This window comes from Ahaetulla prasina, chromosome 2 (assembly GCF_028640845.1).
Source record: "Ahaetulla prasina isolate Xishuangbanna chromosome 2, ASM2864084v1, whole genome shotgun sequence".
Lineage (NCBI taxonomy): Eukaryota > Metazoa > Chordata > Lepidosauria > Squamata > Colubridae > Ahaetulla > Ahaetulla prasina.
Window position 1 is genome coordinate 253900602 of NC_080540.1, and position 17979 is coordinate 253918580.

Genomic DNA, 17979 nt, shown 5'->3' on the forward strand with positions numbered 1-17979 from the left:
AGGCAGCTGTTCCAAATCAGAAGGGATCTGCTGCCTATCAGAACCACTGCCTGTCTGCAACCAATCCTCCCCTGTGTCTTTGAGGGTAGGCAGCTCTCTGTCCAGTTGACTACTTTCCCCAATTCCTGAGGGGCCTGGGGCAGCATTGTCCTCAACTCCAGGCCTCTACAAACATTCCAAAGGAGATGTACCATCCCCGTCGGATGGTCCTGGTTCCAAATCCTCCTACAAATTAGGCTCTGATAAGGTCATGATATCTATGGCGAGTTGTCCTAGATCCCATAGCACTGGCTATTAGACTAAGGTGATACATTAGAGGAGCAGAAATTGAACTTTACTGGAAAAACACGTGAAAGAAAAAGAAGACACATAATACCAGTGCAAAGTGGCTGCATAACCTAAGAGCAATCTCTGAGGACATGAACCAGTCACCATCATAATAGCAGACATCCAACAATAGATCTGATTTAGATCAAGAATACCAAGAGTTGGATAACACCTGGCCCAAATATGATCCAACTTACTGGCTAAAGAAACTAACAGCAGTGCATTAATGCCTAGCAGGTGAAGCAGCTGCTAGCATCAGTCTCCTACCCAGATAGTTTAACATAAAGAAAGAAATTCAGTTCAGTTTCTGCTATTGGTGGCACTACTGTTCCTGTGTTTTTGCACTGCAGTTAGGAGTGCATTTTGGATGGCTTTTGGGAGAATAGGATATTTATCTTCTTGGCCTCTGCTTCCCACCTTAGTCTGGTAGCCAAATGCTGTGAGACTTTTAGCAGTCTCTAGGGCTTCAGATGGAGTCGGGCTCTTGGATGAGAAGCGAAACATCTTCAAGGAAAAACGAAGCCCAGTTGCTCTCTTGAAAAAGCACCTTTGAGCCAACTTCATTTAATTTCAGAAAACCAGTAATGATTAGCAATTGTAAATTACCAGTAAATTATTACATCAAAGAAATATTACGATGAGGTGTGATATGCACATATATTCTGCTCAGAATATCTATGTTTTCTTGTGTTAGGACATAAAGCATCTTTAGAGTTAAATATTTTCCAGTTAATCTTTTATGTTTTCTTGTTTATATCTTAAATAAAGTTTTTTCCACCTTAGAAAAATATAGTTCCTGTAAAAGTAACAGTGATCAGAGGACTGTTTTCAGCTATTCATTCCAAGTCTCATCAGGTTCTATTTCTAATTGTGTCATTTCCTTTCATACTCTTAAGGTGATTGAAACTCCATTTTTTAAAAAAGTGAAATATTCTGAACCAAAGTCTGGCAGCTTTTATTAGCTGAAATGCATCACAAACAGTAACAAGGTCTCCAAGGACCACTTTTCTTGGAAGCTCTGTAGTCATATTTCCTCATTAGTTCATTTCAGTTGTCACTAATGCCATGTTCCAGGCTTTTGCAAGATAGTCCAAAACGTAAAAGCTATGTATGCATATAGAATAGACAATTATTTCCCATAATTCAAACTCCTTTTGACTCAATTTGATAACATGTATTTTACAGTTTTGTTAACATATATTTTATCCAATAGTAAACACTGAGCATTTGGAAGACTTCTCAAAATAATGTACAAATTGTAATGAAAAATGGATCCCTTTTAAATTATTTTTAAATACATATTTAGCATTTAAATTTTGCATACATATCAAAAAGCCATGTATTTTAAGACATTTCAGTATGCTTTAGATTAAAATATGTTGAGTGTTGAGAATATTTTGTGACTATATAGCAGTATTCTGTTTTAACTTTTTTTAAGGCTTGTTGTATATATGCCATACTTTAATACATTGACGAGATACCAGTTGATATCAGTAAGGTGAGAAGTACAGGTAAAAAGCAATGCAGTTCACATTATATATAGTATTGATAATTTGTTCTCTTTACATTGAATAGTACGTTTCAGTCTCAAATTTTTATGAAGGTCTTACAGTAGACAATATAATTTGGTTTATAATTTAACATTGTTGCCGTTTCCTCTACCTATACCCATTTAATAATAGAAAAACAATTCTGTGTTACTGGTATGATTTTCAGGATAATAAGTGTATAGAGAAATATAGAAGACAATACTAGTTAATGAAAATGGTTGTCTGTTTTGGATTAAACTAACTACTTTAGCAGTAAAATAATTGTTTACTATGAAAAGAAACTATTCAAATTTCTAAAATTGCTTAAATGTATAGTTTTGTTTATTTGTCTCATATATTTGAACAAAATAATATAACATTCAGATTTATATCATTCTTCTAGTAATCAACAAGAGAATTAAAACCAAAATATTATTTCCAATTAATATATTCTTCTACAAATAAACATATTTCAGCCCTAACGTTTGCTGACATCAGTAAAACTGACTCAGGCATACAAAAAAAAATTGAGTGTCCAAATTTACAGTGGTAGCTACTGCAAGATAATCTCATTAAATGTTTAAATTAAAATATAATATTATTTCAAAATGAAAACAATTTTGAATGTCATTTTTTTAAAAAATTGAAGTGTAGATAGTAAGATATTATTAAACATTTTGTTGCTAATTTGGAACGATTTCTTTAATATCTTGTAATTAAGAATAAAATGAGATAGAAAACATAATGCTATTGAATATTTTAAAATATGTTAACTTTTTTGAATTAATTTAGACTGAAAAATAGAGAAGTTATATATTTTGAAATTTATTAGAATGTATTCACATTAAAGTTTTACCTAATTTCATCCATTAGTCAATGACATTCGAAAGTCTAGTAGCCACTGGATTTTCAGTCATATAAAATCTATACAAATGTTGCTTAATCTAGATTTGTATGTATTGCAGATGTGTGGAGGTCATTGCTAAAGAAGGACAGAATTTGAAAGAACTTTATTTGGTATCATGTAAGATCACAGATTATGGTATGTAATATTTTTTCCCTTCTTACTTTTTTCCCTGGATATATAGAATAAATAAAGACTTTGGTGGATGCAGGTCATGGGGCAAATGACATCATATAGGATGCACTAGAGGTAACGATGCTCCATTTTAAATGTTGTCTCCTTCTGTAGACTAGAAGCGAACTTATTCATTCAGTTAATGCTTTAAATGCCCCAATTAGATGTTAAGGTAGAGTAGCAGGCAACCTGATGAACAACCAGAGGAGATTTGAGACTTTTTAGATGTTTCCTGTACTGTGGCTCTTTTAGAACCTGGAAGTACTTCTGAAAATTAATCTGGACAACCCATGTTTTTTGGGTCATTTTTCCAGAGACTTTCTCTTAAAAGAGAAACAAATGACCAACAGTGGGCAAAAAGGGAGTGGGGACAGTGACTTCCTGGTAGCTTTCCCTTAATGTTTCCTTATGGGAATCTGGCAAGGAGTATTGAAAATCTTCTGCCCTGCCCTGCCCTGCCCTGTCTCGGAAGCTGCTAGGTCAGGGAAGGAGGGAGGAATTGTGAGACTTACTGGGAAATTATCACAATATGTTGAAAATGAAGATCACATGATTGCAGCAGTAATAGCCAGAAGCACTGAAGCAGCCACAAGTTCCCCAAATTTCATTCCTCTGTGTGTCATTCCCAGAGTTTGGATACCTTTTTGTATATTGGCCCATTTGAGGCACCTTGGTTCAAAAATTGTTATCCTATAATGCTCCTTTTGCCCAGTTAAAAGCCATGACAAAGGAAGTTTTAATAGTATTGATAAATACAATCAACTTATTGAAAAGTTCTGTATGATTTATTAAAATTAAAATAGTTTTAAAATTTTGATAATTTAAATAATATTAAATATCAAAATGTCAATGTTTTTCTTTTCAAACATGGAATATATAATTTCAAAGGAAAAAAATGAGCATATAGGCAATAAGTTTGAGCTTCCAAGTGAATAGGCAAATTATGATTTGAAGCTGCATGGCTCATTATAGTTTCCTTCATTTTAGTACTGATTTGTCAATTTAAATCTCATGCTTTATTATTATAACACTCATTTAATGATCATGTAATCTCATGCTTTATTATTATAAAACTTAATGATCATGTGATGATGTGGCTAAATGTGAACCATTCTTCCAATGAAACAGATTCCACAATCTAGTAAATATTAGGTGTTCTTATTTTGGTAGCTTCCAGCATCACATAGCAATTTTCAAAAGAAAGTAGACCAGGATGCCATTTTAGATTTGTGTTTATTTATAAAAATAAATAATATTATGATATACTCAGTTTCCAAATACTAAGCGATAGGAGAATAGAGATTAAAGCTGTTACATGGTTTTCTGATTTGTAATATTACATATAGTTTATATAAGTAATTGATATGAAGAAAAGTAATGTGAAATGTGGGACTTTACAGATAGGCCTAAGGCAAAGAATTTCATAAATAATGAGGCTTCTCAAAACAAAAAACAAAAATCTGCGGACATGTATCTGAGGACTTGGCAAAATTAGGATGACTTTAAAAATGCTTTATCACAAAAAATAAGCGCACTTCAGTTCCTCTTAGGTGCTTTATTATATTTCCAGAACAATTTCATTTTCAATAATATCCAAAAACTAAAAATGAGCATGATTTCCAAACAAGGGCCTATTATGTAAGGCTATTCTGTCACTGTGAGCCTCAGTGCCTATGAGTCTCAGCATTATGTACATTGCAGAACACCTGCATTTCTCCTGGGATGCTTGGTCCAGATAGATTAACCACCCAGGTACCTGGGAGTGGGTAGCATTATAAATTTATGTATAACTTTATATAATAACTTTTATTATTTTTGACCCCACAGTTAGCCAGATGTTTAGACTGGATTTGGCATTTTTATCCACCTGCTGAGTCCTTCCCAAAGACCTTGGATAGGCCAATGTTGATGTTTGATAGTGTTAAGAGTATCATCACAGACTTAAGCCGTTCTACGGCACCTTTTTCAAATGATGGTGAATTCATCAATGCCAGTGTTCAAATGATGTTACAGAATAGAATAGAATAGAATAGAATTTTATTGGCCAAGTGTGATTGGACACACAAGGAATTTGTCTTGGTGCATATGCTCTCAGTGTACATAAAAGAAAAGATACGTTCATCAAGGTACAACATTTACAACACAATTGATGATCAATATATCAATATAAATCATAAGGATTGCCAGCAACAAGTTATAGTCATACAGTCATAAGTGGAAAGAGATTGGTGATGGGAACTATGAAACGATTAATAGTAGTGCAGATTCAGTAAATAGTCTGACAGTGTTGAGGGAATTATTTGTTTAGCAGAGTGATGGCCTTCGGGAAAAAACTGTTCTTGTGTCTAGTTGTTCTGGTGTGCAGTGCTCTATAGCTGCTTTGAGGGTAGGAGTTGAAACAGTTTATGTCCAGGATGCGAGGGATCTGCAAATATTTTCACGGCCTCTTCTTGATTCGTGCAGTATACAGGTCCTCAATGGAAGGCAAGTTGGTAGCAATTATTTTTCTGCAGTTCTAATTATCCTCTGAAGTCTGTGTTTTTCTTGTTGGGTTGCAGAACCGAACCAGATAGTTATAGAGGTGCAAATGACAGACTCAATAATTCCTCTGTAGAATTGGATCAGCAGCTCCTTGGGCAGTTTGAGCTTACTGAGTTGGCGCAGAAAGAACATTCTTTGTTGTCCTTTTTTAATGATGTTTTTGATGTTAGCTGTCCATTTGAGATCTTGCGATATGATAGAACCCAGAAATTTGAAGGTTTCTACTGTTGATACTGTGTTGTCAAGTATTGTGAGAGGTGGAAGTATGGAAGGGTTTTTCCTAAAATCTACCACCATTTCTACGGTTTTGAGTGTGTTCAGATTGTTTTGGTTGCACCACAAGGCTAGTCGTTCGACCTCTCGTCTATATGCGGATTCGTCATTGTCTCGAATGAGACCAATCACTGTTGTGTCATCTGCGAACTTCAGTAGCTTAACAAATGGATCATTGGAGATGCAGTCATTGGTATACAGAGAGAAGAGAAGTGGGGAGAGCACACAGCCTTGGGGGGCCCCTGTGCTAATTGTACAGGTATTTGATGTGATCTTGCTTAGCTTCACCTGCTGCTTCCTGTTTGTTAGGAAGCTTGTGATCCACTTACAAGTCTGTTCCGGTACCTGTAGCTGGTTTAGCTTAGTTAGAAGAATGTCTGGAATGATGGTATTGAATGCTGAACTAAAGTCTACAAAAAGCACCCTTGCATAGGTCTTTGGAGACTCAAGATGTTGTAGGATGTAGTGCAGAGCCATATTAACAGCATCATCTGTTGATCTATTTGCTCGGTATGCAAATTGCAAGGGGTCTAAAAGCGGATTCGTGATGGTTTTCAGGTAGGAAAGCACTAGCCTTTCAAAGGTTTTCATGACTACAGATGTTAGAGCAACTGGTCTGTAGTCATTCAGTTCCTTGATGGTGGGCTTCTTCGGCACTGGGATGATGGTAGAGCGTTTGAAGCAAGAAGGAACATAGCACATCTCTAGTGATTTATTGAAAATATGGGTGAAGATGGGGCCAATTGGTCAGCACAGACTTTTAAGCAAGAAGGAGTTATCTTGTCTGGGCCTGGAGCTTTTCCTGGCTTTTGTCTGTGAAATAGGTCCTGCACTTCCTTTTCTGTGATCACTAGGGGTTGTGAACCCAATGAAATGGGGTCAGTTGTAGGAGGCTTGGCTGTTGTTGGTGTGTCTGAGATGGGGTTGTGGAGATAGGTGGCTGTAGTTTCCTTTCAAACCTGCAGTAAAACTCATTCAGGTCATCTGCCAGTTGTTGATTACCTTCAGCCTGGGAAGGAGGTTTGCCATAGCGGTGATATTTTTAAGAGTTTTCCACATGTTTGCTGGTTCATTTGCTGAAAATTGATTCTTTAGCTTTTCAGAGTAGCTTCTTTTGCTGCTCTTATCTCCTTGTTAGTGCATTTCTGGCCTGATTGTACAGCATTTTATCACCTTTTCTGTAGGCTTCCTCTTTGGAATGTCGAGCTGCTTAAGTTTAGGTGTAAACCAAGGTTTGTTATTACTGTGTATTCGCAAGTTCCTTGTAGGTACACATAGGTCTTCACAGAAGCTGACATATGATGTTACAGTATCTGTGAGTTCATCCAGGTCTGCAGAGGTATCTTTAAAAATATTCCAATCAGTGCAGTCAAAACATGCCTGTAGCTTTAATTCTGATTCCTCCGTCCAGGTTTTCACTGATTTAATTATTGGTTTTATGGCTTTAAGTCTTTGCCTGTAAGCAGGTACAAGGTGAATCATGCAATGATCAGAGTGTCCTACAGCTGCACGTGGTAAAGACCGATAGGCATCTTTTAGTGTTGTGTAGCAGTGGTCTAGAGTATTCTTGCCTCTGGTGGGACAATTGACATGCTGAAAGTATTTTGGTAGTTCTTTCCTTAAGTTTGCCTTGTTTAGATCTCCCAAAACAATGGCCAGTGAATCAGGGTGTTTGGCTTCAGCCTCCATGATTTGGTCAGCTAGAGTTCGTAATGCCTCGTTTACACAGGCTTGTGGTGGGACATAAACAGCAATTAGAAGAAATGAGGAAAATTCACGAATAGTAAGGTTTGCAATTGATAATTAGAGTCTCTAAATTGTTGTCACAGAATTTGTAAATTATGTTAAAATCTTGACACCAGGTTGAATTAATATATAGGCATAAGCCTCCTCCTTTCTTTTTACCAGATGTTTCTGGGAGCCCGCCTGATCCCTCAATTTGAAATCCTGGAATGTTCAGGCTGCTATTTTCAATGGATTCATTTAACCAGGTTTCAGAGAAGCATAGGACTGCTGAATTGCGAAAATCAGAATAGTATTTGTTTAAGAGGAGTATTTCATCCATCTTATTTGCAAGTGAGCGTATATTTGTTAGGAAAATTGAAGGCAGAGGAGTTTTAATGCGAGTTCTTAGCTTGATTAAGATCCCAGATCGTTTACCTCGTTTCCTTCGTTTCCGTCGTTTGGTTTTTTTAGTAATCCATGGCTCCGTGGGAATTGCCTCCTCCTGTGTTAGAATCTCCTCCGTGTTTGTAAAGACAGGCGGGGGTGAGATTAAAGAAAGCTGCTCCTTAAAGAAATGTTCCTTAATTTTTAGCAGATGGTCTCGTGAGTAGGAAATCCGTAGTGAGTCACAGAGAACAATTAGAAATAAAGAAACAATTAGAGAGCATTTCACCGAGGCAGCCTTCGTCGGCGCCATCTTAGGTATAAGTGTTTTGTACAGGTACAGGTGTTTTGGAACTGCACCCACAGTGCCTATTAGTGTTGGTACTATTTTTGCTTTCTTTTGCCACAGTCTTTGGGACTGTCTATTTGCAGATTTTTATATTTTGTCATTTTTCTCCAGTTCTTTCTGTTTTTTCTGCTGTCTCCAGGTATTGCAATGTATATTATCCATACTTTGATTTCTTTCTTATCAACAGTTGTTAAGTCTGGGATGTGACAGGTGCTTGGCTCTTTGAATTCTAGTATTCTTTGAGCACTTTAGCTTCTATTACTCTGTTGGGTGGTCCCACCAGTTCTCGCTTGTAGAGTTACTTCTTGTAGATATTCCAGTGCACCATTGTTGTTACTTCATCATGCTTTTATTTGAAATCAGTCTGCAATCTTCTTGCAAAAACTGAATAGGTGTACACTATATCTTCAGCCTCTTTACAGAGACAGCATTTGCTGTCTGGTGTTGCCTTCTCAATTTTGGTTTCATATTTGTTTGTCTTTTAAGGCTTAGTCTTGTGCAGCCAGAATCAGCCCCTCTAGCTCTTCCAACAATTTTCCTGCTCTTAGTCATTGCCAGGGCTTGTTGTCATTGCCAGGGCTTGTTGCTTTGCCTGCTAGCTTTATTATTTGTTTGTTTGTTATACTGGCCAGGTAATACTTTGCCTTGCTATATCTCTTTTCTGCTCTTCATTTGGTCTTTCTTAAAGGCCAATTTGGCCTCATGGTATTTAGTAAATCGTAATGGTATATGAGTGACGTGGTGTCTCAGTGGCTAAAACGCTGAGCTTGTCAATTGAAAGGCCAGCAGTTCAGCGGTTTGAATCCCTAGGGCCATATAACGGGGTGAGCTCCCATTACTTGTCCCAGCTTCTGCCAACCTAGCAGTTCGAAAGCATGTAAAAAATGCAGGTAGAAAAATAGGGACCACCTTTGGTGAGAAAGTAACAGCATTCTGTGTACCTTTGGCATTTAGTCATGCCGGCCACATGACCATTGAGACATCTTCGGACAGCGCTGGCTCTTCAGCTTTGAAACAGAGTTGAGCACCGCCCCCTAGAGTCCGGAACCACTAGCACATATGTGCGAGGGGAACCTTTACCTTTATCTAATGGTATACTAATTTCAGTGCATCTTCTTCACTGTCCTACAGATATTCTTCCAATGCCTTTTTTTTCTTCTTCATCTGCTATACTTGCAACATTTCATACCCATTTATGTTCCTTAGTAAATAAAGTCTGTCAAAGTTGCTGCAGAGATGAATGGCATGAACTATTTTCATTATTATTTTGAACTATTTTCATTATTTTTCTGGGCCTTCTATCCTGGGCTTTTACTTTTACTTGAGTGCGGTCCACTATTCCAGTTGTGTATCTAATGACAAATTATCCAGGCATTAATCACTTTGATGATATTTCAGTCACTGAGTTTTGACTTTTAAAATCTTCATTCTTCTGATGTATTCACTGCTAACCTTCTTCTTGACTTCAGTGTATTTGATGTCAACTTGAAGGATACCCAGGAAGTTGTAGTGATCTTCTTCATCCAGACTCCAGATTTCCAAAGGCCATCTTGATTCCTTCAATTTTATTTTTATTAAAAAAAATAATATTTATCTTTATTTTTCCTCTTGTTGATGATAAAGATGGCACATTTGTCCAGGCCAAATTCATTTACAATATCTTGGTTATATATTTGGAAAGTGTTGAGCAGTGATTATGTTTCAAATGGTATTTTTCATAAAGCTTAAAATCACATTCATATAAAGGCAATAGGGATAGCCTAGCAAATGTTTTGGATGTTTGATAGCCATGACGTGATTTATTTAGTACTTTTGACAGAGGAATCAATGCAGTGACAAACAGACAGTGAGTATCCTTGAAATATTCCTCTCTTGATATTAATCTCTCCCAGTCTGTCACCATGAACCATCAACTGTGTCTTCCATTGTGTCATCGATTTTTCCCCAAAGTTTCTGATGTTTCACCTGACTTTTATTATTTCTGTGCACTTGATTATCCAATTATGTGGCAGAGAGTCCAATGCCTTCTTGTAATCAATCCAAATTAAGTTGGAGTTGGCCTTCCTTCCTTCTCTTACAGTTTTCCAAAATCAAAATCCAAACTTTTCAATTAGGAACTGATCTTTTGTTTGTCTACTGAAAGAGTGGTTTCGTTTCTGCTCAGATGGAAAAAACTTGTTTTCAACTAGAAGCTGCATCAGCTACCAAATCAGCAATTGTTGATAAGCAGGTAACTGATCTATAGTTGCCTGTTGTTGCCTCTTTTGTTAGATCTTTCATTATCAGGTAGATTTTGCCAGATGTTAACCAGTTTTCAATTGGTGTATTCTTTTTAGATATCCTGTTCTTATTGGATTTGATTTGTAATAGCAAATCATTATTTCTTTGTTTCCACTCTTTGTATATTTCCAATGGGTAAACCTTTTTTCTTCCAATAGTCCTGCATTTGCTGGTGCTGGTTTTTCAGGTACCAGTCCTGAGTCATGTGGTCCACTGGTCACCAGATGTCCAGGAATTCCAATACCAAGCCCAGTACTAGTTGACCTTGATGATAACTGCTTTGGTATAGATTTCTGCAAGTTATGTCCCATCATATTGTTTATGGTAGAGATACTCTTCATCTGACTCCTCTAATGAGTTCTGTCATTAATATTCAGTTTAGGATCCTAAAATAAACAACCCTGCTTGTTTCTGTGTGCGAGAAAAAAGCGAATAAGTTCTTTACTATCCAGTTACTGTTATCTAGAAATCATTTCTCTCAAATGTTAAACATTATCCATGAATTAACATTTCAAATTGCTTAGAAGGCAAAGAGCAATGCAGAGTATAGTTAAAAATGTTTCCAAAACAATTTAAATGTATATATTACAGTTCTTCCAAAATCAATTGGAAAGATTGTAGTTTTTGAAATGTCAGGATCTTTCTGACCTAGCTAAGTTAATGGCCTAGTTTATTTGTAATTCTCTTTCATCAATTGCTCTATTCATGCTTACTTATTAAGTGTACATACTAAAACATTGCATCTAATTAGAAAATGCTAAGAGTGCATATAAAATGCTTCTATAAATATATAACTACTCGGTTTAGCAATGAAAAAGATTTTAAGTAAAAGATCTGAACAAATTTCAATAATACATAGGTCCTGAAATTCAACATTGTATTGTAAGGAAAAGCTGTTTGGAAAAACAAATGTAAACCATTTAAAAAAAAACTACCTGGGAGATATTTTTGAATGCATTTAATATATGTCTTATAGTTGAATAAAAATTAATGTCGTATTATAAGCTTTTATTCATATATCCCATTTTATAATTGCTGAATAATTTTGGACTAGTTTAATTTAGGTCCCTACATTGTTTTTATTATGCAATATTATGTTTAATAATGTTATAATAAATAAATAAATGTTTAGAAATAACATTTTAAAAATAAATCAATAATGTTTAATTAATTTAAAACATCAGTGTCAAAATTATTAGCAGACATTCATCCTAAGTATACCCAAGTAGAAATAGCAATAGCAGTTAGACTTATATACCGCTTTACAATGATTTACAGCCCTCTCTAAGCGGTTTACAGAGTCAGCATATTGCCCCCAACAATTTGGGTTCTCATTTTACCCACTTCAGAAGGATGGAAGACTGAGTCAACCTTGAGCCTGGTGAGATTTGAACTGCCAAATTGCAGGCAGCCGGCAGTCAGCAGAAGTAGCCTGCAGTACTGCACTCTAACCACTGCACCACCATGGTTTTTGGAGAATAAGCTGTTGCATTTGAGGTACCAAACATAAGTGGGTGCTGGAAATGCAAAAACTATTAAAAACATAAACACAGTGGTAAATGAGAAACATTATTGGACTTCATATTCAGTATTATCCAGAATAAAAAATAATAATATTCCAAAAATATATGTTCATATCAGTTATCTGTGATATCTGTCTAAACAATAAGCAATAATCCCTCATTCAAGCAATTATATCTAATTCTACTAGCTATTTATTAAAGATTCAGTAGCAGTAGAATTGGAGGTAAACTAGATATATAAGCAGATTATATATTTTCTAATTATATATCAAAGATGTCATAATCATGAAAGCATTAGGAATACTATAAGGGACATTCTAAAATTATTCAGAAAATTTGCAATTTTCAACATGATAAAAGAATTAACTATACAGGAAATAACAATATTAACAGTGTTTAATTACTTGGATTAAAATTACAGTATCTTTGGCTCCATTCACTTGTTTAGACTATGGCTCCCAGCATACTGTTTAAAGGCCAAATGCAGTCCCCCCCCCAAAATTATGATGTCCTACTACATGTTATATTAGAAATATTTAAGAGGTATTGATCTGTCATCTTTAGACTTTCTGCATTTCAATGACAAAATAATGCTGGTAACTTCTGGCCATTTACCTGAAGGAAAAAAATCTTTTGAAGCATTGTGATGTTACTTAACAGAATTTAAAAAAGAACCCCCTTCTACATTTGCAGTTATTAAAGTCCTGAATACCCTCTTTCAAGGATGCTGAGTATAAGTAATGATTGCCTCAAATCCATTATTAATCTGGATTTTCAGCCTGCCAAATATTGAGTCTGAATATTTTGATTTATTTTGTTAGTGTTACCATTTTCATTTTTTCACTTTTACATATGTCTTCCTGGTGTTCCATAAAACAAAATAATTTTAATTTGCTTGGCTTATGTTTTGGTATTTAAAAATATACCATTTAAATAATATTTAGCTATATTTTTTCAAACTTGTAAAGAAATAATCAAATTTTCAGGTCATGTTCCTTCTGGTTTATTTAGAATTATTTCAGCAGCTTATTCTTAAGCAGGCATAGCCAATGTGAATTTTCCAGAATTTCTGCATGGCAAATACTCATTAATTCCAGACGCCAAAATTATAGTGGAATGAAGGGAAATATAAATTCAACTGTTTAAACACCAGATTGCCAAAGCCTTTTCTAGAACAGAAACCAGTGGAATTTATTGTCATATGGCATAGTGATTGCCACTAACTTTGATAGAGTTAAATGGATACACTCAATAAAAAGAGGCAAACTAGAAGTAACATACCTCAAAACATCTTAGGGTGAACAATGGTGATAAAAGTGTATATCTGCTTGCATGCATCCCAAAGGTGTCTGGTTGGCCACTGTCAAAAACAAAAAGTTAGGCTAAGATGGACCTGGCCTTGATTCACTAGGATAGCAATAGCACTTAGTGCTTAGACCAGGGGTCAGCAACCCACGGCTCTGGAGGCACATGTGGCTCTTTCATCCCTCTGCTGCTCCCAGTCGCTGGACAGCACCACAATTTTGAGAGGAGCTTCCAGTTTTGGGGGGGGGAGGAAGCATGGTCTGCCAAGAGACTCTGTGGCAAGGGGCGGGTTTTCCAGTGGGCTCCACAATTAATAGGGCTTTTGATTAGGACAGGTGAAGGAAAAAGGACACCGCACTAGGAGGAAATACTATGGTGGGGGAATCGGACTTCCGGTTGGCTCCAGAATTGACCGGGGGGCTTCTGGTTAGGATCTTTGTGGCTCTTTGAGAGTTTAAGGTTGCCGACCCCTGGCTTAGACTTGTATACCACTTCACAGTACTTTACAGCCTGTTCTGAATAGCTTACAGAGTCAGCATATTGCTCCCAACATTCTGGGACCTCATTTTACTGACCTTGGACAGATGGAAGGCTGAATTAACCTCAAACTCTTGCAATACTGCATTCTAACCACTGCACCACCATGGCTCTTTCCTATTTTCTTAATGTGTTTTAAAATATACTAGACTAGGAGCAGGGGGACACAGGTTTTAGCCATTCTATAAGCAGAGCTGATTGAGTGACTTCGAGCCACTCCCTCCCTCTCAACTCTAACGAGTGGGCTCTGCAACAAACTGGCTCATAAAACCTTCCATCCTATCTTGCATTGATAACTTTATTGCAAGAACCAAAGGAGAAGAATGCACGAACAAGCAGCCCTTGCAAATTCTAAGAATTCATATAAGCAAGAATTCATTAATTCAGCAAACAGTTGCTGTATTCAGAACCTCATTAACGCCACAAAGGCAAGCACAGATTTTTTTTAAGCCCATGATCAGTCAAGCGTCCTTCAATGAAGTATATAGTAATGCTATAAACTGAGCAGAATCCATAAGAGGTAGGTCAGTAATTTGTCAGCAAGTCCTCCTTCGGTCTAGCCTCCTCCTCATTTCCATAATAATAATGATTGATTTGATTCTGATTGTTGGATACTAAAATGAAATGTGTGACAATGTATTTGAAGCAGCTTGAGAATGTGCACAATAATTTCATTTTATAAATCATCCTTATTCTTTTCTATGCTGGCTGAGAATTTTGAAAGCTGTTATTCAACTCACCTGAAGAACAACAATTAGAGGAAGAATACTTTAAACAGATACAATTAGGAAAGCAGTATTGCACTAGTCCACTAGGCTGTGATTCAAATATGAATAGGAAATAAATCTGGAAAAGGGGGTTTCGGGATTGTGGAGATTCCAAAAGCATACTGTGTTGTAAAGAAGCCATGAAAGCAATTTTTCAAGCTTTAATGATGGGAAAAGCCACGGAGCAACAATGATGGTTTTCTATATTCCTTTGACCCAATAGTAAGTCTCTGTGAAATCATTTTTAAGACACAATAGTTTTAGTGGTGATGCATGCAAAGGATCTCTGCATTAGACTTTTCAGTTAGCTGAGCTGACCTGCAGAGAAGCTAACCTAGAAAGAAGAATGGATACAACTTGTAACACACACCAAGCAGAACAGTTAGGACAAATGATTTTGATAGAGTTTATTAGTTAAAGAGAAATGGTCCGTAAGTACAGAGATTGCAAAATGAGGAAAAAGCTTCAGGGGAAAAAATCAGATAGATGGTAAAGCTCTGGAATGGCAGTGAGGGATGGGCTCTAAATTCTTTAAAGAAAATAGCTTCTTGGAGTTTTGACTTACCGTAAATCATAGTTGAGGTTATATACAGAGTTTTCAGAAATGTTGAAATACAAAGCAATCCCTGATTTAGGATTTTTAAAAAATTAAGAGTTGGGACAAAACAACTTGGAAGGAAATAATATAAGGAAAATAATCCAAAAGTTAATTTCAACTCATTTCTCTGAAGTAAAATTTCAGTTTCATTTCAACTGAGAATGAAAGTTTTAATGTGATTGTGTGTTATCAAATAAGTAATCTACAATTACTATTGAATTGCAAAAGCCTAAAATAGCTGTAGAATGGTATCTGAAATCCCAGTACTTGGTTTATGGCTTGAAATTGCATTATAAAATGTTATGTAACCTTTTTGGTATGAAAAAATATATTTACTTCTAGATAGTATATTTATTAACAATGAATTGCCCAATTAACTAATGCGATGTTAATTGGTTATGGTTCGCTTGGTTAAAATACACTGGTCTCTATTGTCTCTTGTGCAATTGCTAACAGAATAATGTGCTAACCCCTCAAAGTAGGCCAGATCCGGAAACAGGCAACACAAAATGAATAAGAATTTTATTGATAGACGATAACAGGAGAATCATGAAAAGCTAACACTTCCTTTCCCTTCCTCTTATACCAAAGAGCACCACAACATGGCAATCTTAGTTTCTTTTTTATGCTTTCTTTTTCTCCCAAATTCATGTTTTGCTAATGGTCATTGTGTATTTCTCCAAGGTTACCTCTCTGCACGATGTCACATCTTGTACATCTTTCTCTGCATGATCTCATATCTTGTACTTTTACCATTAGCCACAAATGATAATATACATTCCTATAGTTATTATTTGTTGAGGCTTTATTTTGTATTTTCTAATTTACATTTAGAAAAGAATGTCCCAGTGGATCATATTATCTCTGCTGATTTAGATTGAGAAGGCTACCCATGCAGAAGGATCCTTAATCCTTCTCAGTTAGTGTAATCTTTACCAAAATTTATGCACTTACAAATTTGTATGAAATTGATTAAACCTGAAGTAGTTGCCTCATGATCATCTGTTCTTTCATTTCATGATCATAACTGTTCTTTCATTTCATGACCAATTCTAATAATAGATGAATAATGAAAAATACATGGTGTTCATAGAACAAAAGAAGCCAAAAAATTCCATATAGTTTACCTTCAAAATAATCTTTACAGCTGCTTGTTTATTGTAACCTCTGAACTATTCCATTGGAAACTAATCAAATTCATCTAAAGTTCTTTCTTTTCTAAAATATCATTTCTTTACAAGCTTTCTAACAATTTTAGAAACGTGTTTCTTCATATTGTAATTGAACATACTTAGCACTGAGAAAAGACATTTTAGGAATGGGTGTGTGTGTTAAGAAATACCAAGAGCATACGTATTATTAAATCCATATTTTATCTATATTCTATTCAGTTTTTAACCTTTTCTGTAGAAAATTATCCTTTTAAATCAGTAGTCTCCAACCTTTTTGACACTAGGGATCCAGTTCATGGAAGACAATTTTTCCATGGACTGGAGTAGGATAGGAGGAGTGCACAATGTAGATCTCCGTATGCGTAATTTATGGTTGGAGTTTGTGCTTCTATGAGAATCTAATGCCTCCTGATTTGAGATGGAACTGAGTTGGTGATGCTAAAATTGGGGAGCAACTGCAACTACAGATGAAGTTTCTCTCGTTCTGCCCATCTGCTTAGCTCCAGCCATGTGGACTTATTCCTAACTGGGCATGGACCAGTAAAGGGTACTGGGGACCTCCTGTTTTAAATAAAACTGATATTTAGAATAAATTCAGCCAGTGCCAAGCTTCATGAATCACTCTGTATTAAATTTTTACACCTTGATTTCATTTTAATTTAACTGGGTTTTTTTAAACTCTTGCAGCTTGTGGTTAATTTAACATTTGGTAAAACTTTATTATATACAGAGAAAAGGGAGACTATTCCTGTGGATGTTCCATTGTCCATTTTGCATCTTCAAACCTGAGATTAATTAAATTTACTTCATAGCAAATTATATAGCATCTTTATCAGATCAATTTATTTTATGATGTTGAGGCTAGAACAGCTAGGGCTTCAAGAGGATTTAATGAAGGTAGCCTTTATTCAAAATGTTGTATGATATAGTTATACTAAAGATTAATTGTGCTCATATAACACACACACACACACACACACACACACACACACACATATATATATATTACTATTAAATTTGTATGCCACCCTACTCTGAGCAATTCTGGTAGTTTACAAGAAAAATATTTTAAAATTATAAAAAATAAAATAAAGTAAAATGACAGAAATAAGAAAGAAAGAAAGAAAGAAAGAAAGAAAGAAAGAAAGAAAGAAAGAAAGAAAGAAAGATAGATAGATAGATAGATAGATAGATAGATAGATAGATAGATAGATAGATAGATAGATAGAAAGAAAGAATTTTTTATTGGCCAAGTGTGATTGGACACACAAGGAATTTGTCTTGGTGCATTTGCTCTCAGTGTACATAAAAGAAAAGATACCTTCATCAAGGTACAACACTTACAACACTTAATGATAGTCATAGGATACAAATTTAACACTTAATGATACAACACTTAATGATAGTCATAGGCTGCAAATAAGCAATCAGGAAACAATCAATATCAGTATAAATTGTAAGCATACCAGCAACAAAATTATAGTCATAAGTGGAAGGAGATGGGTGATGGGAACGATGAGAAGATTAATAGTAGTGCAGATTTAGTAAATAGTTTGACAGTGTTGAGGGAATTATTTATTTAGCAGAGTGA

The 17979-nt window shown here is 35.5% G+C and overlaps 1 protein-coding gene across 4 annotated transcripts in view; it reads left to right on the forward strand.

Annotated features, from left to right (window-relative positions):
• Nucleotides 1-17979, forward strand: part of FBXL17 (F-box and leucine rich repeat protein 17) — a 180361-nt gene that overhangs the window by 94309 nt on the left and 68073 nt on the right. For 3 of the 4 annotated variants that reach the window (XR_009153325.1, XM_058168243.1, XM_058168244.1), the window contains exon 7: nucleotides 2822-2898. The exons of the other annotated variant lie outside the window; for it this stretch is intronic. Coding sequence is in view for 2 of the 3 variants with exons in the window: in XM_058168243.1 (XP_058024226.1) it covers nucleotides 2822-2898 (77 nt within the window). In the remaining variant the exon portion in view is untranslated. The remainder of the gene's footprint in view (nucleotides 1-2821; nucleotides 2899-17979) is intronic. 4 annotated transcript variants of the gene reach the window in all.